Here is a 26,192-nt window from a genome sequence, read left to right as displayed (position 1 = left end):
ACAGCAGACACATCAGATGGACAGCAGTACACTGGTCGCTTATACTCAACAGGCCCGGAGGACATCACTTCACAGGGCCGCACAGGGGTCGCACTCAGGAGTAGAGTGAGCTGCAGGGGCTGTGGGAGGCAGGCTGAACTCTGCGCGTCTGTGGCCCAGGGGCACCCCAGAGCCCCTTGTGGCGTGTGAGCTGGCCCCTGTCCAGTGTGTGAGTGCTCTGCTGGGACATTTCACCAGTGAGACCACTTCCTCTTTCTCCGTCTTCCCTGGGGGCGGCCACCCACCCCCTCACCCTCTTCTCCCTTTCTTCATGTCCCTCTCACCACCCCTGCATCCTCACCCAGACCTCAGAGAGGCCAGACTATTCTGCTTGAATGGGATTTGAGCACAACGGAGTTAAGGAGGGAAGGCGGGGCCTCTGCCCTTGCGCTGGCCCCTCACCTCCTCCGCCAGGTCGGGTCTGGGCTTTCGGGCGCTGCGGGAACCCTTCCTGGAAGAGGGCGCCGTTGTACCCACTGGCCAGGGTGGCCCTCAAACCCCTCCGGGCCGTCCCGCAGAGCACAGCTGCTGGCAGCGCTTGGGTTAGGGAATGCGGTGCCCCACCCCGGGTCGGCTTAGGGAAGGAAAAACTGGAAGAAAAATTGGAGGAGCAAACACAAATGCATAATTTTCTTCCAGATTAAGGCCAGCGTAAACGGGAGTCCAGCGCATGCAGTGAAGACTGGGGCAACCTTCTCAAGTCCCCAGTCCCCGACGCATCGTCCTGTGGCCGATTTTCATAAGACCCAGAGTATTATGGTTTGGTGTTATCTTAGCCTTTTGGATGATACATGAGATGTTGGATGATACATGAGACGTTCCCGGTTTTCATTTGCGATGGCTGTGGTTCTCGGTATGCTTTGCGTCCAAAATCATGTGTCTTAGGGTTTTTTTGTGTTGAATTAATAAAAGTGCTGTAGTGATTGATGAAACATTTATTTTTATACTTTTCAATAAAATAAACAGAATCTAAAATCTTTTCTTTTCCTGCCGTTCTACTCTGTGACAATTTAGTGTTTTTTTAAGTAATTTATTGCAATATATTTCAAATTTGACATGGCATTTAGAGAGTATTCCAGGAGCATATAATACTTCCTTTTGATAAGCCATTCTTAATACATAGACTCTTCTCATTTCAGTCTTAGAATGAAAATATTTAGTTACTCTGTTTAGGAACATTATATCTCATACCTTTCTTGCAAACTCTTCAATGTTTAAAAGAAAATCAGTCTTTCATTTTATGTTTTGTTCTTGAGTATATAATAATGCTCTAAAGACTAGTGTGATTTTTTAAAGTCACAATTTCTTTAGTGCTTAAAATAAAAGGATTCTTTTACGAATAACGCAGAGCAACCATTTGATCTGCGTGTTTGCTGTATAACTTAGTCGCTGCGTGACCTATTAGAATGAGCTGCATTATTCCATAAAGAGGTTTCCAAAATGTTCTTGTAACTTGTATCTTCTTGTACAACTATACTCTGACTTGACTTAATTGTCAATTATGAAACAAGAGAAGGTCTGTGGACTCAAAAACAACATTTTTCGTGAATGTGCATTTGCAGAGAGTATCATGTTCAGACTCTTGATGAAGTGAGGAATTGATCATACTGATCTCGATGATTGGCACCTGTCAGCACTTGTACGTATGAAATTCGTGAAGAAATTATTATTAAAAACGCATTTAGTTTTGTGATAAAGTTCAGGTGACTCATTTTGGTGTTGAATGGCTGGAGACAAGCTTTAGCCTGATTTGTTTCTTCCGCTCTCAGAGAACAAGTTGGAGCAGGTTGGCTGTTCTGGCAGTTCATCCCTCTGAGCACAGGGAGAGCAGAACCCAGCTTTGAAGCATCTGCAGAGACAAGTGACAATTCCATTTCGCAACGCAAGCTTTTTACTTTAGGGAAGGGAACCAGAATGCAGTACAATTGGAGTTATATGTGAAATTTTTCTCTCTCTTTTTTTCTTTTACTTCTTAATCTTATTGCATTGGTGTGCACATTAAAACCTGTTTTTACTTAAGAAGATTTTATTTCCACCTTATCTAAAGTATGGAAAATAGTCAGAAGGTGAATAATAGTAAAATAAATGATGATGGTATCTGGCATTGACTCTGCTAGCTGATGGCCAGACATTGTTAAAGCTTTACACGTATGGACTCATTTACCATTCACGATAACCCTATGATACAGATGGCATCACTGTGCCCATTTTACAGTGAAAGAGGAAACGAAGGAGGGTAGGAAGTTTGGTAGGGCTGAGGTCTATATTTAGAAAAAATGTTTATACTCTGATACATCAACGTGTTTGTCTTTTGAGCAAAGATGTATCTTTCTTCAAATATTAGACCTTGTATTTCTCCCATATCTGCATTATAGGAAGCAATTAAATAAACATATGCAGGCATAGGGTAATATGTTTAGGGAAATTAAGTAGAACAGGTTTTTATTATATAAATAAACTAAAGGAAATGTATTCACCTTCAGATCAAGAAAATCAGAGTTTTCCATTGCCTTATTCTGTTTTCAGTAATGTAGAATATTCTTTTGAACTGAATGAATGCCCTTATATGAATTATTTTTAAGTGCATTTTAATTAAACCTGCAATTCACTCGAGTATCAAACTTAAGTAAAAGAGCTACACTGAACAGAAGCAATCTCCCCCACCCCCGTCTCTCTACCTCTCTCTCCCTCCTCTCCTCCCTCTCTCTCCCTTGCTTATGTGACCATCCTTCTTCTTCTACTTAACCAGCTGATAAAGCAGTGGCTTCCAGGAATAAATGGCAGGACATTTGTGTTCCTAAAATAGAAGTCAGTGTGTCCAGTTACACAACAGGCCTCGATAAACAGTTTTACTATGACACTGGTTAATATTTATTTTGCTGGGACTTCTAAAAGTCAATGTTTAAATAAAATCCTGAGTACATTTCTTTGCGTTCATGATTTAAAGAACACTGCAGTCTTAATGACACTACAGAATGATCTTGCAAAGAGTGTGGCTTTAAAACTAAGTAGTTGAAAGGACCATTTCCTAATCTAAGATAACGCCTTCATAAGCTACCTGGAACATGTACTTCCAAACTCCCTGTTAGTAATTCTACGAGGTTTCGTTTTTAACTACCTGCAAACTGAGCGTTTATGTTTTTTTAAACATCTTTATTGAGATGTGATTCACATACCATACCATTCAGCCCCTTAAAGTATGCAGTGCGGTGGTTTTTTGGTGTATTCATAGATAGGTGGGACTGTCCCGCCAGTCAGTTTCAGAACAAAGACGTCACCTCAGACAGAAGCTTGTGCTCTTCACCTGTCACCCCCCAGCCTCCCTGCCGCAACCACCCATCTGCTTTCTGTGTCTACATTTCCCTATTCCAGACATTTCATAGGAATATAATCATATCATATGTGTCTCTTCAGTCCGGCTTCTTTCACGGAGCATAATGTTTTCAGTGTTCATCTGTGTTGTAATGTGTCTCAGTGCTTCCTTCTTTTTTAAGGCCAAATAATACTCCATTGTGTGGATAGACTACATTTTGCGTATCCCTTCATGCATCGATAGACACATCTAGGTTGTTTCCACCTTTTGGCTGTCGTGAACAATGCTGCTATGAACAAAAGCTCATATACAAGCTTTTGTGTGGACATAGGTTTTCATTTCTCTTGTTAGTTTCTCAATTAAAAAAAAATCCTAGTTTTTCATATACTCCTGTTATCAAAAATGCTTCCTATGTTTTCTTCTGATACTATTAAAACAGATAGGTCTAGGAAAGGAGTCCTAGATTCGAAATCTCACCTCATTGAGATTATAACATCGTTGTGCTTTATTTCTGGGGCCCGAAGTGTTGAGTGGGAAGCATTTTCTGTGTGTTCATTCATAAATCCATTCAGTTAATCACTTGAGCCAGAAGGAGAATTAACCAGTCTAACAATCAGAATAATCAAAGTCTTCTAAAATTTTAATTCCTCACATTTCAAAAGCCAGTCCTGGGTCTTGGCACTGAGTCGTATGCAGTCCCCCAGCAGTTTAGTGGGCTACTGTGAGGAGGAATGAGTCCTCATCCTGAGCTACGTGCCCAGACAAATTTCACGGGCACCTGGCTATTGGATGCATATTGGCTTTTTTCTTTTAATAGCTTTATTGAGATATAATTCACATGCGATAAAACTACTTATTTAAAGTGTACAACTCAGTGTTTTTTAGTATATTCACAGGATTATACAACCATCACCACAATTTAATTTTGTAACATTTTTTCACCCCTAAAAGAAACCCCATACCTATTGGCAGTCACTACCCATCCCCCGACCCAACCCTACTCCCCAGCGCTAGGCAACTACTGATGTACTTCCGGTCTCTATAGCTTTGCCTATTCTGGACATTTCATGGATTTGTAATCACACAACGTGGGTGTTTTGTGACTGGTTTCTTTCACTTGGCATAACGTTTTCAATGTTCATCCATGTTGCAGCAAGCATCGGTACTTCCTTCTTATTGCTGAATAATATTCCGCAGTAGGAATATTCCACATTTTATTTTTTCATTCATTACTTGGTGGACATTTGGGTTGTTTCCACCTGTTGGTATTATGAATCACGCTGCTATGAACATTTGTATACGAGTTTTTGTGTGGACATATGTTTTCATTTCTCTTGGGCACATACCTAGGAGTGGATTTGATGAGTCATATGGCAACCCTTATGATTAACTTTTTGAGGCACCACCAGACTGTTTGCCATGGCGGCTGCACTGTTTTACCAGCAACGTATGAGGGTTTTGACTTCTCCACATCCTCACCAACAATTATTGTTATCAGTCTTTTTGATTATATCCATCCTAGTGAGTGTGAAATGGTATCTCATTGTGGTTTTGAGTTGCATTTCCTTAATGTACAATGATGTTGAGCATCTTTTCATGTGCTTGTTGTCTGTCCATTATCTTCTTTGGAGAAATGTCTATTCAAGTCCTTTGCCCATTTTTTTTTTTTAATTGGGTGGTTTGTCTTTTTATTGTTGAGTCGGAGTAGCTCTTTGTGTATTCAGGACACTAGACCCTTATCAGATATATGGTCTGCAAATATATTCTCCCATTCTCTGGGTTATATTTTTACTTACTTGATGGTATCATTTGCGACACAAAAGTTTTAAATTTTGAAGTCCAGTTTATCCATTATTTCTTTTGTTGCTTGTTTCTTTTGTTGCTAAGAAACCATTGCTTAGCTAGCACTTGTTTCCATGACTAAATTAAATCTGATTCTCACCTTCAGTCAGTGTCTAATCCTTGTTGTGTTGTCCTTGCTCTCAAATTAAAACTTAAATTAAGAGTAGAGTTTTGATGACTTAAAAAGCATCTTTATGAAAACGTATTACCATCAAGTGCATCAGTAAATGGATTCATAGTTTTCACTCCCTCTCTAATCCTTCTCTGTCTAGACCACTGGCTCTCAGCCAGGGATGATTCCCCACGTCCATCCCCTGGGATATGTGCCAGTGTCTAGTTGTCACAGCTGCAGGGTACTCCTAGCATCTCCTAGCCTAGAGGCCAAAGACGCTGCTGCACATCGCACAGTGCACAGCACAGCCTACGCCCCGCAGCAAAGACCTACCCAGCCCAAATGTCAGCAATGCCAAGGTTTAGAAACCCTGGTCTAGACTGTCCAAGGCCTGCTCTTTGCATGAATATTCCCATCCTTTTCTGATCCTGCATAAAAAAGCAGATGCCTTCGAGATGAGCCAGATTATATGATTCTGGTTTGCATTTTTCTTCATATTCTTTATTTGATCCTAAAAGCTTTCAATGTTTTGCTAATATCTTTTGTTACTTATCCAAATCCAGCCTAGAGCAAGAGTAAGACTATGATCTTTTTTTTTAAGAAACAACCAAAAATGATGAGTAACAGACACAAAGTTAAAAGAACTATTTATATTACCCCACACACGCACGCACACACACAGACACACACGACTTTTTTCCTGTGCTGATACTTCAGCACTTTAATGGTTTCAAACAAAGTTTATCACCAGATTTAAATAACCAGAACTATAGGATTATTTTTCCATCCACACAAGTACCAGTAGATTTGAGCCTCCCTCCCGGCACACCAGTCCATGAAGAGCCGGGCAGCCCTGGACCGAGTTGGCCCTTTGAGTCCCTTCTTCTCCGCTATTGAGATCTCGGGGATTTAGTTGAAGAGTAGCACTAGAGGGATTTAAACTAAACACGTATACAGCCAGCCCTTACAGGGCCTGAATTTATTCTGATGTGAAAGGAATGTTTTGCTTCTTAAAAAAATTAAAAGAGATTGAGAGTGTCCTTAGAGGGATGCCACAGCTCCTTGCACACACAGAGTGCTCCTGGAAGTGAGTAGTTGACTTGTCAGCATCCTGGTCTCCAAACCCCACCGCCCAAGCTGCAGCCTAAGCCATGGAGGTGGACATGGTCGCACTGATCCTCACCTGCCCAGGCGTGTCTCCCAGCGGCCGGCTGCCTTCCTGAGGCCCTCCATCCTTTCCCGTTTAGGATCCAGGGATGGCTGCTGGTTGATGACATTCTCTTCTCGGCTGAACAGTCCTAGATTCTTTGACCTTTGTGCGTAAGACCTTTATCACCTGCTCTGATCACAGTCCACACAGTGGAACTATGTGCGTCTTTTTGCTGACTCTGAGTCCTTGGAGCTGGGAACCTCAAGACAGGGAGAGGAGGGTGGCCACTGCTCTGTGACTTTCCTCTGTTCAGGTCTCCATCTCCTGCCGGCCCTTTCTGCAGGGTTGACTCGTCCCTTGGCTCACAGAGCCGCCTTCCTGGGAGGGTGCTGGGCTGTGCGTGTCCTGGGCAGCTCCGGCAGCTGAGCACACGCCGGCTCCCAGCAAGTCACAGGCAGGGCCAGGAGCAAAGGGGCTGCCGCCTTCCCCACACCGGGGTGCATGAGATTCGGGCATTCTGGATGACAGAGCCATTCCAGTTCCAGGCGCAGCCCCTGGCCAGCCAAGGCCAGGACTGAGGCAGTGGAGGTCACCCACCCCAAGTGTGGAGGGCGATATTCCAGCGCTGTGGATGCGTGAACTTCCCATCGGGAATGCTCTTCCTTCTCTGTGACAAATCTGCCTTCAGACTCCGGAGTTGCTATTGATCCTCATAACAATAGTAGGTTCTATTATTTTCATTGTTTTATAAGTGAGGACACAGGCACAGAGAGGTTAATCCAGTGAGGGTGGGGGTGGGATTTGAACCCAGGCAGCCTGGCTCCAGAATGCTCTCACCAGTATGTGATGTGGCTAAAGCATGTGATGTTCTTCTCTTAGTTTATATGCTTGCTCAGTTAGAAAAAAGTTTCCTTTGATGTATTTAACATACTATTTAAATTAATATTTTGGGTGATTGTTCCCCATCTCATGAATTAGTAAATTTTTTTTAACTTGAAGGGTCACTAGTATTTGGAGTAACTGCTCCATGAAACGTGAGGAGGGTTGAAAGCTCGTGAAAAGGCAGGTTGCTCCTGTTGTCTGTTGCTGCAAAATAAATGATTCCAAAACTTAGTGGCTTGAACAGCAGCAGTTTTATGATGTCTCACTATTTTGTAGATCAGGATTAGAGCAGGTCAGCGAGGCGATTGGTGTTGTCTCGTAGGTGCTGTCAGATGGCAGCTAAAGAGATCTGATGGTCCAAGAAGCTTCGGGTACAGGCCTGGCCCCTCAGGGTTGCTGCTAGAAGCTGCTCGGAGGGGCCCCTCTCTCCCCGTGGTCCCGAGGTCTTCCAAGTGGGCTCTCCAGCAGGGAAACTGAACATCCTACCTGGTGACTCAGGATGCCAAGGGCCCCGGTAGAGGTGGCTAGTCCCGTTCCACCTGCCACACTCTTGCTCAAAGCATTTGAGGCCAGCCCATATTCCAGGGAAGGGACACAGGCTGCACAGCTCCGTGGCACAGTGTCAAATCTGGGCAGCCTCTGTAATCATCACAACTGTGAGATGCGAGTGGGAGAACTGAATCCAATGTTATCAGCTAAATTGTATAAATTGTCATTGCATTTCTGGTAAAACACATATTCACAGCACTCTTTGTCTTGCTAAATCAAAGGTCTTCCACCTCCTATACTTGGAAGCATTTCAGACGATGACTAAGATTAATTATAAATTTAATTGAGCCTCTCAAAATGCGTGATGGTATGACAGCATTTTATGCCTGTTGCCTCTGGAGGCCAGCAATCCCCTAAAACCAACAGGCCCTAATGATAGCCAGCACCACCAACGTGCTAATATAATGCCTGATGTTATCTCCACGGCTAGTCTCAGCTCCTCCATCAGACTTTTCTCTCCTTTTGTGTAGGAACCACCCGTTAGTGCTGTGACTGTTTTCCTGGATAACTGGTTTCTGTCCACTTAGAAACTCCAGATTTAATGGCCTTCAACATGAGCTCTTCTGTGTGGCTATCGAAGATTATTTCATGCAGCTCTTCATAGTGGCAGAACCACTTTATCCCTGAGCAAATCACTGTGTCTTTTAGCAGTTTCCTTCTGTCTGCCACAGTGGAGGAGGAGCTCGCATGTCAGAATCACCTGGCAGCCCCCTCAATCCCACACCTCAAGGGCTGATATCATCACCCCCACACGGACCCTACTTCACTATCATCCTCACTGTAAGAGTCTATCTTGCTTTGTCTCCTTTAAACACATCTAAAGCAACAGAAGTCATGGTGGACTTTTAGCTTGAGAATAAAGTGTGTCCCGTTCGGTTTGACTGTAAACTGGCAGGTGGCAGGAGAATACACCATGGAGCTGGCTGGAGAGCAATTCTGTAGGTCAGTTTCAGTAGGTCACCTATTAGACAACTGATTGTTAGGAGATAGTTCTCCAGGGGTCTCCTGCATTACTGCGCATCTTGCATGCATTGTTCTTTGTTCAGGATGTTTGTGATAATGAACAGCTTGGGAAGACAGAGATAGTGTCTCCCTCTCGAGAAGACAGCTGGCAAACTTACTGCGTATTATGAAAGATTCAGGTTACCTAAGCTGAGGTTCCTCGTTTACAGCACAACCTACTCCATGTGTAGACGCCTGTCTGAGCCCATTCATATTGCAAATTGGGGATTGAGATTTTGAGACTGCTGTAAATAATAAACCATCCTTTATCTCTGACCCAGGAGTCTCATATCTTCTGTCAGCATCCATGAAACTGTGGCCAGCCCGTAGGTTAGCTTGCACATAGGTAACAGATTCTTCATTGTTCTTAACACCAGCTTTGTGTCAAGCCTCTTTATAAAAGTAGATACTGCTAAAATTTCTGTTGTATGAACTGTTCTTGTACACTTACCTTGCTAAACATGCTAGGCATTATAAAAATGGTGAATCACTGTGTGATTTCTCCTCTGGGGAAATTTATACATTTCATATCATCCTCATAATGATGCTGTGAGATGGGGATCATTATCCTAATGAGGAAACTGAGGCAGAGGGAGGTCACCTTGCTTAATATCCCCCCTTGAATACATGTGCTGGGGACTGAACTACGTGGCCTGGCCCACAATGACCTGTTTTTTCTGCTTTCACACCAGGAGGTCTTTGACCAGGGCCTCTGAGAGTTGGCTTAGATGATTCTGAGAAAAAATAAGAGCTTATTCTGATAGCAATGCAAAGCTGATATGCTGTTGATCTGTGTTTTCAATAGTTTTGTGTATTTCTGCAAAAAGTATCTTACATTTATTGATGGCTCCTCACAATGACCTGAGATGAGTATGTTATGATGTTCATTATACAGTTAAGCAAACAGAAATAGAGGGAACTTAAATTCTTTTCTGAAAGTTACGCAGCTGAGAAGTGGGGGAGCTGGATTCAAGTCCAGCAAATATGCTTCAGAGATGGAATCTTAGTTTTTCTGCACATAACAGTTGGATACAACATACAACATACGTCACTGATCCTACGCCTCCAGAATATTTTCAGCAAATTTCTGGGTGGGTTAAATCTATCAGCTACAGTGAATATGGCAGAAGGTAATGGAAAACATAGACTATTATTTGTCTTTTAGTAGCATCCCCTCCAAAATGATCTGAGGCCCTATGTGTGGTGCTCTGAGAAACAACAGGCTGCAGTAGACTTACACGAGGCACTTCGGTGAGGCTTATAAGGCCGCACGGTGACTGGGAGACCAAGCTTCCCATCTAACCAGCCTGTGTTCCGTAAGGCAAGACCGTGAGGCTCAAATGTGGATGATGAATGTGATGAGTGAATGTGTCACTGGAGGAGGTACAATGATATTTCTGCTGGGTTTCATTTTTCCCTTTTTAAGATAAGTTCAGTCGAGTATAATAAGATTCAGAAGGAAGACACTGCTGTGAGGAAGGAGGACTCACTGTTCAACTTATCTTGCTAAACATCCTTGGAATTATAAAAATAGTGGATCACTGTGCACTTTTTCTTCTAGGGTCTCTCAGAAAGAGTAAGCGTGATGCATTTCCTCCATCATTTACACACTACCATGTGGCTGAGTGACTTTCCCCAAACTCTGTCAAACTGAACACTGATCTGCTGTTGGTTGGCTGGATGGTTTTCTGATTGCCTTTTTGAAGCCCCCATTTTGTTTCCTGCACTGTAAGATCCTCAAGACAGGGCCCTACTTCGTTTATCTTTACATCCTCAGCTCCTGCTACAATGTTTGGGTAGGAATGAAGGAGTGAGTGGGAACAGAATGGAGGAAACAGAACCAGATAAGACTTTCCCTGCATCTGAACCCGAGATTCCCAACTCAAATTTTATGATGTCTCACGAAATGTAGTCTTTTTCTTAAGGTATTGCAAACTTCTCAAAATCAATTCTCATTTCTCTTTTTTTTTTTTTTTAAAAAGCAGCCTGTGGTGGAGTGTGCCTCAAAGTCTAACATGTAACTGATTTGGCAGTTTAAAATGTCCCTTTTTAACATGTTTCAACACCTTTCCTCTCCTGATATGTATTTTCTAGTTTGAATCAGAACTTTGTAAACTTTATAACTTTTTGAAAATGTGACTACAGGGTTTTTTCCTCTCCCATAGCTTTTTTTGTTATTTTTCAGAAGTTTCTACAATGATTAGAAACTTATCCTCTGGGCCCTCCTACTAAAATTGCCACCTCCAGACTAGCAGTCTTTTAAAAATGCAAGGCTGATTAAAAGCATATTTTCACCTACGTGTGTGTGTGTGTGTGTGTGAATGGCTGTACCAAGTAGAAGAAAATCTCTTAAAATGGCAGTGATGCCCCTGAAGGGTGGGGTCTGTCGCCAGGAGATGATTGGACAAAGTACCTCTTAGCTGAGCAGCCCAGTGGTGCCTTTCACCATTGTTTGGCTTATAAGTGGTTTGCGTAGGTTGTACTCACTCTTCTCCTTTGCTTCTCCACCTGGTTCCAATGAAGGCCTCACTGAATTGCACTCTTGGTGGTTGGAGAAGGTTAACCTTGTCAATTCCTGGGGTCCCTCCTCCCCTCACACAGATCCTAGCGCAGGACCCACACTAACCCCCAAGGAAAACTTGGCTACTTAAAGTTTAGAGTCAAGGCCAGGTGAGGTTTTTTTATTTTCGTGTTTTATTCACAGTATAAATGATACTGATTAGTGGTTTATAATAGATTAGGAGACTAGAAATTCCTTAGTACCAAACAATGCATTTTTTTTCTTTTTGTATCTTTCATTATACGTATTAGCATTCAAAGCTGTTTATGCTATGTATAGGGGGGCGTGTATTCATTTCCTGTGGCTTCTGCAACACATTGCCACAAAGAGATCTAAAAACAACAGGAATTTGTTCTCTCACAGTTCTGGAGGCCAGAAGTCCAGAATCAAGGTGTCAGCAGGGTTGGGTCCTTCTGCAGGTTGTGAGAGAGCATCTGGTCCAGGCCTCTCTGCTAGAATCTGGTGGCTTCCACCAATCCTCGGCATTCCTCACTTGTGGACACATCACTCCAATCTCTGTGTCTGTGGTCACATGGCCTTCTTGTATGTGTTTGTGCCTCTGTGTCTAAATGTCCCCTTCTCATAAGGACATCCGTGATTGCCCCCTCTTCTCCAGTACGACCATATATGAACTAATTACATCTGCAGTGACCCTATTTCTAAATAAGGTCAACAGTCCCATGTTACTGAACCAAGTGGGCTTGCCTCCTGGTGAGTTAAATAAAACTCTACACCACTGGAAGTTGTCTCACAAAGTAAAGTGTATTTGCAGCAAGTAGGAGGCTGTCGGTGAAGAGGGAGAATCCCACTCTGCCCTTTCCCTTAAGGTTCTTATGGCTGGCCAAATAATTAAAAGACAGGTTAGCAGGAGAAAATAATACCAAGTTTAATAACATGTATACATGGGAGAAACCAGGGACACTGAGTTTCTCAACACGATAGCGGCAATTCTTATCTTAAACACCATCTTCAGCTAAAGACAAAGGAGGATGTTGGGGGTGGGGAGGGAGACAGAAGGGAGACAGAAATTACAGTAATCAAGGGTATGCAGATTTAAATCCTCTCCTTCCATACTGAAAAGAGTTTCCAGAGATAAGATCATCTTCCCCCCTCTTCCCAGTACAGAGAGGGAGATACCTTTACAAGTGGAGATTTCCCTTATAAATGTAAATGTTTGTCTGGCAACTCCTTACAGGGCCACCTAGAGAACGTGGCCTGGGAGAGAGAGAATTTTTGATAAGATGGGCTTATTGGTGCCTTTCCTATTGTAACATCTATTTTACATTGGATTACAGTCATCATATGGTAGTAACTCCTTCCTGAAACAGGCCTTCTATGTTAAACTCGTTAGGCAGTTTGGGGGAGGTCAAATGTCTGTGAGAGAAAATAATCAAGGTAAAGAGACATAATTCAGGGTGGCCAATTTTGATCTCCCACAAGGCCATGAGGAATCATTTCCAAAGTCATGGTGTCCCTAAACAAAGGGAAGCAGGAACTTTTATTTCAGTTGGGGAATGAATATTCAAAAGGGAGAGGCAGGTATTAGCTTGCACAGGCTCAGTTGGAGAACATGCTTCCATGTAATGAGGCCTAAGCTCCTCCTGGAGAGATCTTCGCATTAAAAATAAGGCAAAGGTCATGGGTGTAGCTCTGGTGGTGAGGCTTGGTCAGTTTCAGGATGGCTGGTGGTTACATCTCCCTTGAGTTTCCCACTTAGTCAGTTCCAGGATGGTTGGTGGTTACATCTCCTTAACATACAAAAGGAAAAGAAACAACTTGGAAAAACGGTTAATTGCTTCCAAACCCACCTTTGCGTTTCTTGAGGCACGTAGTCGGTGACACCCAGATACCACAGGTTAGGGTACGGACATATCATTTTAAGCGACACAGTTTAACTCAGAACAAGGAGTGAAGTTTGGTAGCTACTTGTGGAATTTGAGGGATTGGGGAGCGTGGAGGTCTTGATCCACTCTGCTTAGCCACAGTGACAAGGCAGCATACGGTCACCCCACCACCTGTCAAATGTCAAAGGCCCTAGGAATAAATGAATTTTGTTTAAAAAACAAAAACTCTCCCTAGGCTATTTTAAGTCCAGTTTGGGAATCCTTGGTTTGACCTAATTAATTTCCTTCTGAATCCTAATAGAATTTAGTAGAACCGACTTCTCACTCAGAACCAGAACCACAGCCTTTCTGATACTGAGCAGACGCTTCCTCTGGCTCTGATGGACCCTCCAGCTACGCAGTGACTGGCCACCCTGCACGCTGTTCAGAGGGGACTCTGCACACCCCTTTTTTCTGTAGATAATGTGTATAATAACTGATCTTTGTCAAGAGGAGGCATGTGAAAGTTATTTCCTTAGGAAATGCAAGAAATATCCACTCTTGTATTTAAAAAGAATTTAAAAGCCCTTCCGACACTAAAGACCAACAAATTCCATCTCGTGGTTTCCCGTTCAAGTTGCCCACTTGGAACCAGTGAAGACGAGCAAATGCTGTCTGCTCAGCTTGCTCCCAAGACCCGGGCAGGAGATGAGAGACCCTCAGCTCATAAAAGAGCAGAGGGACAGAGTGGGACAGGCTTCACTGCACTTCTGGACGTGGCAACAGGGGACAAGAGACACTTAGAGGGGGTTGAACAGATGTGTCACTTAAGGGCTTCATCCATTAAGCTGAGAACGTAGTGGCTAAAAGAGACGTTTTAATCACACACGAATGAAAACTTTAAGTAAAAAAATTAAATATTGGGTGGAGAAGATTTGCTTGGGGTAAATTGCTTAGTTTATAATGAATAGTGTGGCAATGTTGTTGAATAATGAATCTCATTTATACTTAGAAATATTTTAAAATCTACATTTATAATTATGAGAGTTTTGCTTGTATTTGCCCCTAAAATTAACATGGAAAAGTAAGTGGGTTCTTACACGGGTCAGCTCTCACGTATTTAGGTCAATGGAAATGGAAATTGGTACAACTATTATGAAGAAACCATAATGGCTCCAAATGCATTTAGATACTTGTAGTCACAGGCACAATTTGGAAATTAGGACACATGGGGACAGTGACACTCTGGGAGGTCCCAGGTAATGGGAACCGACCCTTTTTTGTATATCTGAGCATTTTATCACGTTTTATTACTTATAGGAAGCTCTTATTTCTGTATCATGAAAATTCCATTATGTTTGATACACATCATCTTGATTTTGTTTGTGTTGCTGGTAGACATTTTGCATATTGAAAATGTGTCATTCATAAGGACATTTTTTATATTTGTGGATTAGCAACAGTATCAGGTCTCAGAAACAGGCTTTTTATTTGGGCAGAAATTAGTCAGGAAATTTCCCAGGTACTTTCCACACCGTGGGGCACCACTGTCTGAACTCATTGCTCCTTAGAGGGTTGATGTTGAGAAGGGAGAGAAGATTGGAGGGGCTGAGTGAAGTGTGTTTGAGGCCCTCTCTGTCATCACTACCCCAGGTTCCACCTGTGGCCACTGTAACGTAAGGAGTAAACATTGGAGTTCTGTTGCTGCAGTGAGGAAGTCTGCACTAGGCCTGGGCATAGATGCAGAATATCTCTTCACCATTATTCCCTAGCAATAACGGAATTCCATTCCAGCCCTAGCAATGGAATTGGGAAGTTGTGTTATCATGTTATCAACCTCCACTCACTGAAAGCAAGTGATTTGCTTTAAATATCAAGCTTTTCCCCTGAGCCTGAGATGCCGTCATCTCTGAGACTCAACATCATGTTACATCCCCTAAGAGGGAAAACACTGCTAACTCTGATGGAAGACACTATTGGTTGTAAGGAGCGTCCTGATTTTAGAAATGATAAAGCATGAAAATTACATCTACTGTGAATAAAATGGTAGCTAAATTATATTTAATTAATTACTTCTCAATATTTATTATTTTGTAGTTAGTGAAGAATATGATATTGATATTAGCAGAGAAGCAAGATGTGAAACATAACATGGATTTATAGCTGACCAAAAGAATCTATCAAGAAATTCTTTGTTCCTAGTTTTCTTCTCTTCTAAAATTAAATAGGTAGATATGAAAAAAATATATATATATATATATATATTAAGCTACTGTTGTCCCCTTCTGCTGAAACAAATTATTCACTTTAAACTATTCTTAAGCAGCATAAAATTGAAAAGCTTTCTCTCTAGCACTTGCTGGGTACCAGGCACTGTGCTAGGTTTGGAGGATAGAAAGATTTATAAGGCAAGGTCCTCACTCCCAGCAAGTTTCCAGTGTCGTAGGGAGAGAGAGAAATAAACAAACATGGAGACTGGGAGCAGGGAAGCCATTGAGAGGGGCCTGTGAGGGCGGTCAGAGTTCCCAGAGGCTCTGACCTTGGCCTGGACCCTGAGGTCAGACAACGGGGGCGGGGATGCTCCAGGCAGAGGGCCAGCACGGTTTTTGTTGTTATGTGTCCTCCAAAAAAGGCTGCGAATGTTTATTCCAGCTCCCGGAAGAGTCCCTGTTTCACCACATTCCCAACAACACCGGAAGTTATTTTTTTCCAACTTTGTCAATATGTTAGAAAATAGTATCTCATTCTTGTTTTGCTTTGTATTTCTTCAACCACTAGTGGGTTTGCACACTGTTACATTGTATTATTGACTATTAATAATTACTGGTATGAGACTGTGGATCTCAGTCTGGAAAACACCAATTTAGTTTGTTTATGACCAACTGGCAGCGTTAGCTTTGTTGGTGAAAATGGAAACAGCCTCTCCCCTCCTCAATTTTATGAGTTAAATAATCAGGGTCTTATTTCCGTGTGACAGTGGACACCATTTAATTGTGGGGAAAGGTTAAAAGCGTTAGTCGGTGGGATCCCCCCATTCATCCACTCCCGCCTGCCTGGCGGTGGACCGGGAACCCCAAGCCCATTTGGAGTGGAGGGCTTCCAGAGGGGGCCCTGGTGACTGGGATGGGGGTGCTGGTGTGAACTCGGGAGGGCGGGTCCCGCGCCTCTTTTCTTCCCAAGGCACCAGAGGTCAGCTCCGGCCTGGGCGCCCACCCTCTCTACCCTCTGGCTGCACCCCCCCCCCCGGAACAGACACGTGCAGACTTGTCTGTGACCGTGAGTGTCTCCAGGGCTGACTCAGACCTCACGTCGACGGGAGAATAATTTTTGGCTTCCTCAGGAAAAGACACACGTTAGTCAAGACAGTTTTTGTTGCAAGCGGCAAACCCAAATCAAAGTCCTGAAACCTGGAGGGAGGGGGAAGTCCAGAGACAGAATTTCCTGGCTCAGTAACTTCGAGGCATCGGCTTCAGAGACAGCCCGTCTCAGGGGCCCACAGCTCTCTCCCTGTCTCCCGCCCGAGTTCCTGCACACCTGAGCTCTGCTTCTCGGGGTGGCAGCCCCTCCACTCCTGCAGTGGGTGGAGGGCACTGCTGGGAACAGCCCTAGGGTCACACCGTTCCAGCCTGTCCCCAGAAGCCCCCGGAGGCTGTTACTGGACCTTGGAGCCACGTGCCTGTGTTGTCTCCAGAGATTCACTAGAGCAAGGGAGGGGGTTCCCCGAGAAGGAGGGGAGAAAGCTGGGCAGGTCAACCATGCCTGCGGTAACTTGGGAACAAGACTGGGAGAGGAGGCAGCAAGATGCCAGTAGCTAACATGGAGGGGATTTCTTTTTTCAGAGTTTCCATTTCATTTACTTAATACTCATGTAGCAATTTCTATGTGCCAGGCATGTTCTGAGCACTTTATAAATATTATCTTTATTAATCCTTATTAAAACCATAACAAGCAATATCAGTATTTCCTCTCTTTTATAGGAAAAGAAACTGAGGCACAGAGAGGTTAAGTGACTTGTCCAAGGTCACACAGCTAATAAATAAAAGCCAAGCCAAACTGCACACACAAAAGGTCTAGCTCTGGAAATTATGGTCTTAATTACTGTGCCTGTTCCCTCTCCTCTTTAGAAGGAAAAGAATGTAAAATTGAGACTATACATATCTTATGGTCCTAGGTTAAAACTTTTGGGAAGTGAGAGATTGGTCTGGAAAAAACTGATACAAAATAAGTATGGAGGACAAAGTAAGAGGCTCTGGTATCTCAGAGAAGCAGGCGCCCCTGTGCTGTCTGGCGGGAGGCCAACTCGGGCACTGTCTTTAGAAGATTGTGGTTTGACTTATTCAACTTCCAGAAATGTATCCTTGTACATGTGCAGTGTGAGTAAGTGAACGAGAGTTCATGCACCGTTGGTGGTAATTGAAGAAGAATGCAAACACGTTAGTGGTCATCAGTGGGAGCCCGTCAGGTTTGTGCGAGTATCTGACGCGCTGGAATGCTCTGTGGACCCACGGCCCGTGAGGCGGGAGACAGCCTCCCGGCTGCCTGTTCAGTGACGAAAGCAGGAAGCAGAGTGGCGTCCAGAGTGGCCGCCGTTTACGTGAAGACAGAAGGGAGGGGAGAGCACGTGCTTCTGCAGGTGCTCGAATGTGCGAGTGATACCGAACCAAGTGGGCTGCCTCCTGGTGAGTTACCTAAGACTCTACAGCAGTGGAAGTTGTCTCACAAAGTAAATTGTATTTGCAGCAAATAGGAGGCCATGAGGAATCATTTCCAAAGTCAAGGTGTCCCTGAACCAAGGGAAGCAGGAACCTTTATTTCAGTTTGGGAATGAATATTCAAAAGGGAGAGGCGGGGGTATTTGCTTGCACAGGCTCAGTTGGAGAACATGCTTCCACATCATAAGGCCTCAGCTCCTCCTGGTGAGATCTTTGCATTAAAAATAAGGCAAAGGTTGGGCCGGCCCCGTGGCTTAGCGGTTAAGTGCTCGAGCTCAGCTACTGGCGGCCTGGGTTCGGATCCCAGGCGCGCACCAACACACCACTTCTCCGGCCATGCTGAGGCGGCGTCCCACATACAGCAACTAGAAGGATGTGCAACTATGACATACAACTATGTACTGGGGCTTTGGGGAGAAAAAAAAAAAAGGAGGATTGGCAATAGAGGAGGATTGGCAGTAGATGTTAGCTCAGAGCCGGTCTTCCTCAGCAAAAAGAGGAGGATTAGCATGGATGTTAGCTCAGGGCTGATCTTCCTCACACACAAAAATAATAATAATAAATAAATAAAATAAATAAATAAAAATAAGGCAAAGGTCACGAGCATAGCTCTGTGGCGAGACTTGGTGAATTTCAGGATGGCTGGTGGTTATATCTCCTTAACATACAAAAGGAAAAGAAACGACTTGGAAAAACAGTTCATTGCTTCCACTTTTGAGTTTCTTCAGGCCCCTAGTCAGTGACACTCAGACCATCGTGAAAGAACAGGAGAAGCTGGGAGCACCGGGGGCCTCCCGCAGGGGCATGGGTGGCGGGAGATTGGGGGACAGGGGCCATTCTCACTGTGACCCTCTCAGGGCCTTTTGAACTTGATGTCAAATGCAAGCATTCCATATTAAAATAATTTAATAAAATAGCTTCAAAAAATAGAAAGAAACTGAACCGCATCTACTCTATGCACTTAGAATTTTAAATTCAAAAGGAATGTGCACACTGGTGTGCTGTTAGTGTTCCACAAAGGAGCAGAAGTGGGACCCGGGGAGAGGGAAGAAACTCCATGTCTTGAGGGTGCAAATGCCCAGGGGAGCACCAGGGCGGCAGTTGGTGCCCAGGCCCAGGGCAAAAGCCCCCCCACATCGTGCCTGCCCCCCATCCTCAGTGCACGCAGGGGCACCACGTGGATGTTAACGTCGATTTCTGCCCTGAAAGGGCCTGTTCTCCCACCAAGCCTTCCAGTCAAAGGCAGAATTCAGGGAGGTCAGGCTCATTGTCAATTCCGACCCACGCGTTCGCTCACTCAGGATGGCCGCTGAGTGGACACACTCCTGGAGTACGTGGGATGGTGACTAGCTAATTTATTTTATCCAGATGATGTTCAGTTTCTTTTGTATGAAGACATACCCACTGGAACAAGAGAATGCTTGTGTGCTCAGACAGAGAAGACAAGCCAGAGTCAGAATCCTCTGCAGAAAACCACCCTGAACCAAGACTATTTCTTACCTTTCAGATATATATGAGAATGTGATTATCTGCTACAAAACTCATAAGGAGAGAAACGCATTAAATTATTTTGTTGATAAAGCATAGTATCTTAAGAAAGGGTCATGCTTTGTTTTGTTTTTTTTCAGGACGGCGAAACGAACAGAGGAGAGTCTGAGAAAAAGAGAAACCTGCGAGACCTTTCCCAGGAGACCTCAGGAGACAATGATGTGTTTGGTACGTAACATAAAAATGGGAAGACACAATTTCCTACGATAATTGTGTGCATATTCTCATTTGGGGGAGGTTTTAACTTTTTAATTACATGAGTCATCTATGAATCTGTTTTCCTTGTTAAAAATGCAGACTCTGTAGAAATATGGAAAGTGAGCCCCCCTCACCAGCCTCTTGCAATCCCCTTCTCCCCCGACAAGACTGCCCTGTGGACCGTGCTGTCTGACCCATCTGGGTTTGTTTGCATGCCTTTTTCAGATGCTCGAGACTTCCCAGATTTTCCCTTACTGTAGGGTATTTCTGCAATCATCTATTTGATCCTTTGTGTGTGGGCGTTAGAAACCCTAATGGTGCCAGTAAAATGCAACTAATGAGGAAGTGAAATTGTCCCAAAGCCTAGATACAGTGGTGTTTATTTCAACTACAAAGAATGACTTGAGGTGTTGGGAAATAACTGTTTTCTATAAAAGTTTATTTTTCATAGTACCCTAGTAACATAAGTTGCCTTTACATATTGTCATCCATCTAGTTTCTGCTCCCCCGGGGGAGAGTGGACAGGTTCTCGTTGGTTGTTACCGTCACGCTGTTGGGTCCACCTCTGCCCGTGTGACGGGGATGCTCAGTGACTTGCCCAAGCTCAGCGGCTTGAGAGACGTGGAGCAGAGCTGTCTGTGGCCCTTTTCTCTTCTCCCCGTGTCCCCAAGGTGGTGAGAACTGAAGGGCAGCATGCAACCTGCTCAGACCCCGAGATCTCACTGCTCCTTCAAAGGAAAGGGAGCGATTTTCTGGCTCCTAAAATAAGCATTCCTTTAACCAGGTCAGCCCCGCTGGCAGGTGATGATGCTCAAGGCAAACAGGCCTCCTGCCCTGTTCCCTGGCTGGGTCACCACTCATCTGTGGAAAGAGTTTCTTTGTATCTCACTTGTCAGGCAGGAAAATCCATCCCAAGTTTTTGTTCCTCAAATACTTGTTTTTTTTCAAAAATCCCTTCCTTTTCTCTAATTCCATCCTTGAACAAGCACACATAATTACAGGAGTTCTGCTGCCCTCTTTCTCGATATCTTAAGCTTCCATGAAAATCAACACAACTCAGAGGCCCAGAGACCGAAAACAATGAGGAAATCAGGCGAGTGTGAAAGGATGTCAATATGCTCTCCTAGTTTCTACGTGCCTTAAATTGATTTTCGTAGGAATTTTCTTGAGGGCTTGCCTGAGCACAATCCACTCCTTTCGGTAGTAGGGTTCCCATTCCTTAGGGGCAGAGGGAGAGGAGGGAGTGGAAGACGCAGCCCAGGTGGTGAGGTGCAGCCTGCCCTCTTGAGAATGTAGAGGGAAGACAGTCTGCGAATTTGAATGGAATGTCTGAGTGTCGATGATTTTAAGAATAAATCCATCTGTAAACCTCTAAAGTAAAGGTCTCTTTAAATTATCTTTTTGGGGCCGGCCCGGTGGTGCAAGTGGTTGAGTGCTCGCACTCTGCTGTGGCCACCCCGGGTTCGCTGGTTTGGATCCCGGGCGCGCACAGATGCACCGCTTGTCAGGCCATGCTGTGGTGGCATCCCGTATAAAGTGGAGGAAGATGGGCACAGATGTTAGCCCACGGCCAGTCTTCCTCAGCAAAAAGAGGAGGATTGGCAGATGTTAGCTCAGGGCCGATCTTCCTCAAAAAAAAAAAAAATTGTCTTTTTACTCCTATATTCCAGCTACACATATATAAACACATAAAAGAAAATGACAAAATGGATATGTCCAATTTTAGGTTTTATATATGAATAAGAGTAAGTTTTAGAATTATTATGGCTAAGCTTACTTATTTTTAAAGCAAACATCATCTTTATCTTATTCCCCTGGCTAATTGCTTTTAGGACTATTCATAATAATGTCAGAAATTCTCTTACTCTCGGATACACACACACCACACATATACATATGCATGTATATAATGTATATTCAATATAACATGAAAAAGGTCTTCTGTAATAGCCTTTTCCTTAAATTATGACATAGTATCATTCCTGAAGCACCCTCAGAGGCAGCTGTCTTTAACCTTTTCAAATAGATATTCAAGTTGGAGAGTTATTATCTAGAGTTGAATGTGAAAACCAATGGAAATGCAAATATTTCAATCATCACAAACTCAGACTCGTCTTTTTTTATTATTGAGGTGTAATTGACATACCTTATATCAGTTTCAGGTGTACCACATGTTCAATGTTTGTGTTAGATTGGTCTTTTAATGGGAAGAACACTTCCTCAAGCAAACTTCCGCCTGTTTTGTTGACTGGGATGTCCCAGTGTGAGAGACACTAAGGGAGGCTCACATATCTGCTGCGTGAGTGTAGCTCCCACCTGCTGAGCTCTCGGCCATTAGTCATTAGGAACCCTTCCTTCACCACCACCTTCCCACGTGTACAGCTGCTGCTGGATTCAGGCTGAGTCATGGCAGAGGGAAGTGTGAGGAGTTTGCTGTCTGGAGGCATCCTCCCTTCCTCTGACCACGAGTAGGGGTAGCCTGGGATGCCCCCTGGGTTCCTGTTGTTGTGTGCCCAGAAATCCTGAGTAATATAGACTCGAGAGGCTCCCAGGAGCGGGCGGGTGTCTGCTTAATAATCTTGCATTCTTAACACTTTCCTGGAATCCACAGAAAGTGTAGTCTAAAGGAGCCGAGTGACGAGGGAAAGAGAAGCTAAAAGAATCTTGGCTCTCAACCTTGACTACATAATCCTGGAGAATATATATGAGAATTCTTTTTAAATTAGGGGGTATTGTACAAATGTCACTCCAGATGAAATCAGCAGCTCCCTCCCACTTTACGAAAAGGTCTTATCTTGACTAGATGGAAATTCCTGAGTGTGATAGGAATCCATGCCTTCATGATGTTCTGTGAGCCCTGAGTCATCAGCAACCATTTATCAAGAATCTTCCAGCTCCTGGTAATCATTCTGTCTCCGTTTTAGAGGAACTGGGGGGTGTGAGGAATATTGAGAAGGCCATTATTCTTTACCTAACACATTTCTATAGGACACAGACTCAAGTTCCCTGTGAATGCCGGAGAAAGTAGTGTGGTACTTCAGCTGGTAAGAGTCCCAATGGAGGCCTGAATTGGAGAGTCTAAGAGAAGTCTGCAGCCGGGGACTGACTGTGGCACAGGTGCCCTATGTTGCCGGCTTACCCACTGCAGACTCGAAACCACAATTTGCACAACTAAACCCAGACAAACTTCCTCCATATTTTTGTGATGGCCAGAGATGGTCATTTACTTAGCAATGCACTTAAAAGTTTTATTTACATTTTCATTTCATGGGGGAAATCCCACTGAAGGATTGCTTTAGATCTAAGCAAATAGCTTGTTTTTACATCTCTTCCTGTCATTTTTTCAGACAGTGTGTTGCTATACTTCAGGACTGTTTTGCCTGGTTACCCAAAGAGGAAGAAAACATTTTAAGGCGCAGTAGCCTAGAGAACCGTGTGTTGTCTGAGCTTTGGGGAACCAGGGTATTTTGCAGTGGGCCAGTTACTGAGCTGTTTTTGAACCGCACACCCACACACATGGCACCCACTGTCCCCGTCATTTGAAAACCAGGCAGGGAGGAAAGCGGAACGTCCACCCTCACCCCTCTCCTCCTCCCTCCTTCCCTCCAGAGTTCACTAGTCCCCAGGCTGAAACAAGGGCAGGTAGCTCAGTGGAGGTGAGGGGAGCCTTAGGTCTCCCTAATTACACTGACGAAGGAGAGAAGTCTCCAGAAGAGGGCACCCTGCTCTTTCCGGAAGGACTGAGGTTCCTTCCAGACATGATCATGTCTCAGAATCAGAGCCAACCGATGAGTACCTGTCGAATTAGATGAACTCCAGTGCAGCTCTGCAGTCATAGGGTCACGAGGCCGTCGCCCTCCTGCTGCCGTTGTTGCACTTTACCTGGCTCAGTCACATACATCGTGCACACGAGGACAAAATCCTATTGAAAATCACTGGGAAAACGGGCACTAGTTCACTGCTCAAATAATGGACATAGAATCATCTGTGTTTAATGTTTAGGAAAAAAGTATTTGTATTAGAAACATTTAATATGTAGGTATTATATAATAATAATATATAATATGTTATATATTAATATATTGTGTATAATATAATACTAACATATTAATATATGTTATATATATACTATTATATATAATATACCCTAATATAGGGTGTATTATATATATTAAGTATATATCTATATATATGCATGTATATGTGTGTGTCTATTTCACAAAGCTTGAGCTGGTTTACAGTAAGAAAACACACAAGGAAACAGTGAAATATAAAAAATCATGAAGTCAAGATCAAGTAAGTAAGAGCGCACATATGTCAACAAGCAGCAATTGCGATGGTTGAAGTTCACATCTAACTGGGAACTTCCCAGCTGCCCACATGGGAAGTGAGACCTAGTGAGTTTAAATGTCTCGTTTTCTCCGGGAGGTAGTATAGCTCCACCACCTTCTAGCTGTGTGAGTCCGGGCAGCGTACTCCTTTTTGGGTCTTGGTTTCCTCACGTGTTAAGTAGGGCTGATAGTAGAACTGCCTGTGAGTAATAGGTGAGTTAACACGTGTCCTGTCTCCTACAGTGAGCATCACCTGTTAAAGTCAGAAAGAAGTCTGTGTGCATTCCTCAAAGGAAGCAGAGCTGTGTTTAATAAATTGCAAGAATGTTTTCCTGTTTAAATTTTTATCACAGATAATCACTTGGTAGTCAACGACCTCAAGGGGTATTTATGGCAAATGTAATGATTAGTTTTATATGCTATTTATTGTAATAAACTGGATAATAAGCTTCCTCGCACCTTGGGGTTTGGTTCAAGGCACGGGACCCCACTTGTGACCTAGTGCTCCCCTCAAGGCAGCATGGTGTCTTGCTGGGTTCCAGGGGAGGGTAGGTGGGTGCCCCTCTTGATGGGGAGGATGTAAGAACATGTGACCAGAGAAAATGCTCAGCCATATTTGGAAGATACTGTCTGTCACACACATATTTATAAACCCTGAGAATTTTCATGTAGCATTGAAAAAAGTCATTGCATTTTTGTTTAAACTTTGTTTCCAAGAATCTTCCATGAGGAAATCTTTTTGAGATGCAATTTTCAAGCAGTATTTGTACTTAATGTATCCTGATTACTAAACTAAGATATAAAGCTAGTAATTAGTGGTCCTTCCCGACGTAAAACTCCATCTCAAGTCAGTAATAACCGAAGACTCGGGATGCACATTGTCCTTCCCGTGGACTTCCAACTGTCCTTCCACAAATATAATCAGTGTCCTCTAGAAGTTATTACTGCACGACCTTCTCTTGAGAGTATTTGATGCTAGCTTTAATTTAGTGCCAATTATGATTCAGTTGCCACCTGAGTGCTTTTATTCCTGTCTGGTGTAAACAAGCGATAGAATCAGTGTTGTGGGGCCAGCCCGGTGGCTTAGCGGTTAAGTGCACACATTCCGATACTGGCGGCCCGTGTTCATATCCCGGGCGCGCACCGACGTACTGCTTCTCTGGCCATGCTGAGGCCACAGCCCACATACAGCAACTAGAAGGATGTGCAACTATGACATACAACTATCTACTGAGGCTTTGGCGGGGGAAAGAAAGGAGCAGGATTGGCAATAGATGTTAGCTCAGAGCCGGTCTTCCTCAGCAAAAAGAGGAGGATTAGCACGGATGTTAGCTCAGGGCTGATCTTCCTCACAAAAAAATAAAAAAGAATCAGTGTTGTGTAAGTGCACCTGTGGGGTGGATATAAATCATAGACTCAAAATCACAGGTTGAGAACTTGAAGGAATGTTAGAAATCATCTTGTCCGACCCCTCGTTGTGTGGAGGAGGGTCTGACTGCCAGGATAGTTAAGACAGCTGCCCGAAGGCCGCAAAGGTGAAATTGCAGCCTAGTGCTCCTGGGCCCCGCTCCGTGCCCCACGGGAAAGCAATGGCTTCTCCCCAATGGCCCTTGGGGAACAGAGTCAGTTCCTATTTCTGTGTTTGTCAGAGATGGTAAACCAGTCCAACACTTTAACACATATTACTTCTCTGTGTATTCGAGTGACTATTAATGATACTTTATATCTTTAAAAACCAAAATGTATATTTGAATCGTTAGACTGCCTCATTGTAGTACCCAGGCAGCCCTTCAGGGGCGCACTCCCTCCCATTCTCAGAGTATTTATTTCTAGCAGAGACCTCCTGCCTCCCAGAGGGCGGCGGATGCAGGCTTCCACAGTGAGTGTGGGCTTGTCTCGTGCCAGGGGAAAGTCTGGTTGAACTTGACAGCCTCCACCACAGGCTGTTGGACAAGTGTCTTGGCTTCTAGGAATTATTTTGTTATTTTAGTGAGGCCGTGTCATCTAGCAGCGAGGAGTGTGGCCTCCAGGCATCTGGGCTGGGGACTCAGCCTTTCTGTGCCCCAGGTCCCCCTGTGTAAAGGGGGATCCTGACAGCACTGAGCTCTACTTGTCGTGATGATTAGGTGAT

General features: G+C 43.9%; 1 protein-coding gene across 3 annotated transcripts in view; it reads left to right on the top strand.

The window, feature by feature from the left end:
* The window catches only part of MBP (myelin basic protein), a 147,837-nt gene that overhangs the window by 46,467 nt on the left and 75,178 nt on the right, over positions 1-26,192 (top strand). For all 3 annotated transcript variants that reach the window (XM_087439352.1, XM_087439354.1, XM_087439353.1), the window contains exon 3: positions 19,613-19,700. In XM_087439352.1, the coding sequence (XP_087295478.1) occupies positions 19,613-19,700 (88 nt within the window). The remainder of the gene's footprint in view (positions 1-19,612; positions 19,701-26,192) is intronic.

Source organism: Ceratotherium simum, chromosome 14 (genome assembly GCF_057802395.1).
Source record: "Ceratotherium simum simum isolate JZ-2026a chromosome 14, ASM5780239v1, whole genome shotgun sequence".
In the NCBI taxonomy this organism is placed as follows: Eukaryota; Metazoa; Chordata; class Mammalia; order Perissodactyla; family Rhinocerotidae; genus Ceratotherium; species Ceratotherium simum.
The sequence above is the reverse complement of the archived record's forward strand: the minus strand, read 5'-3'. Positions and strand labels throughout refer to the sequence as shown.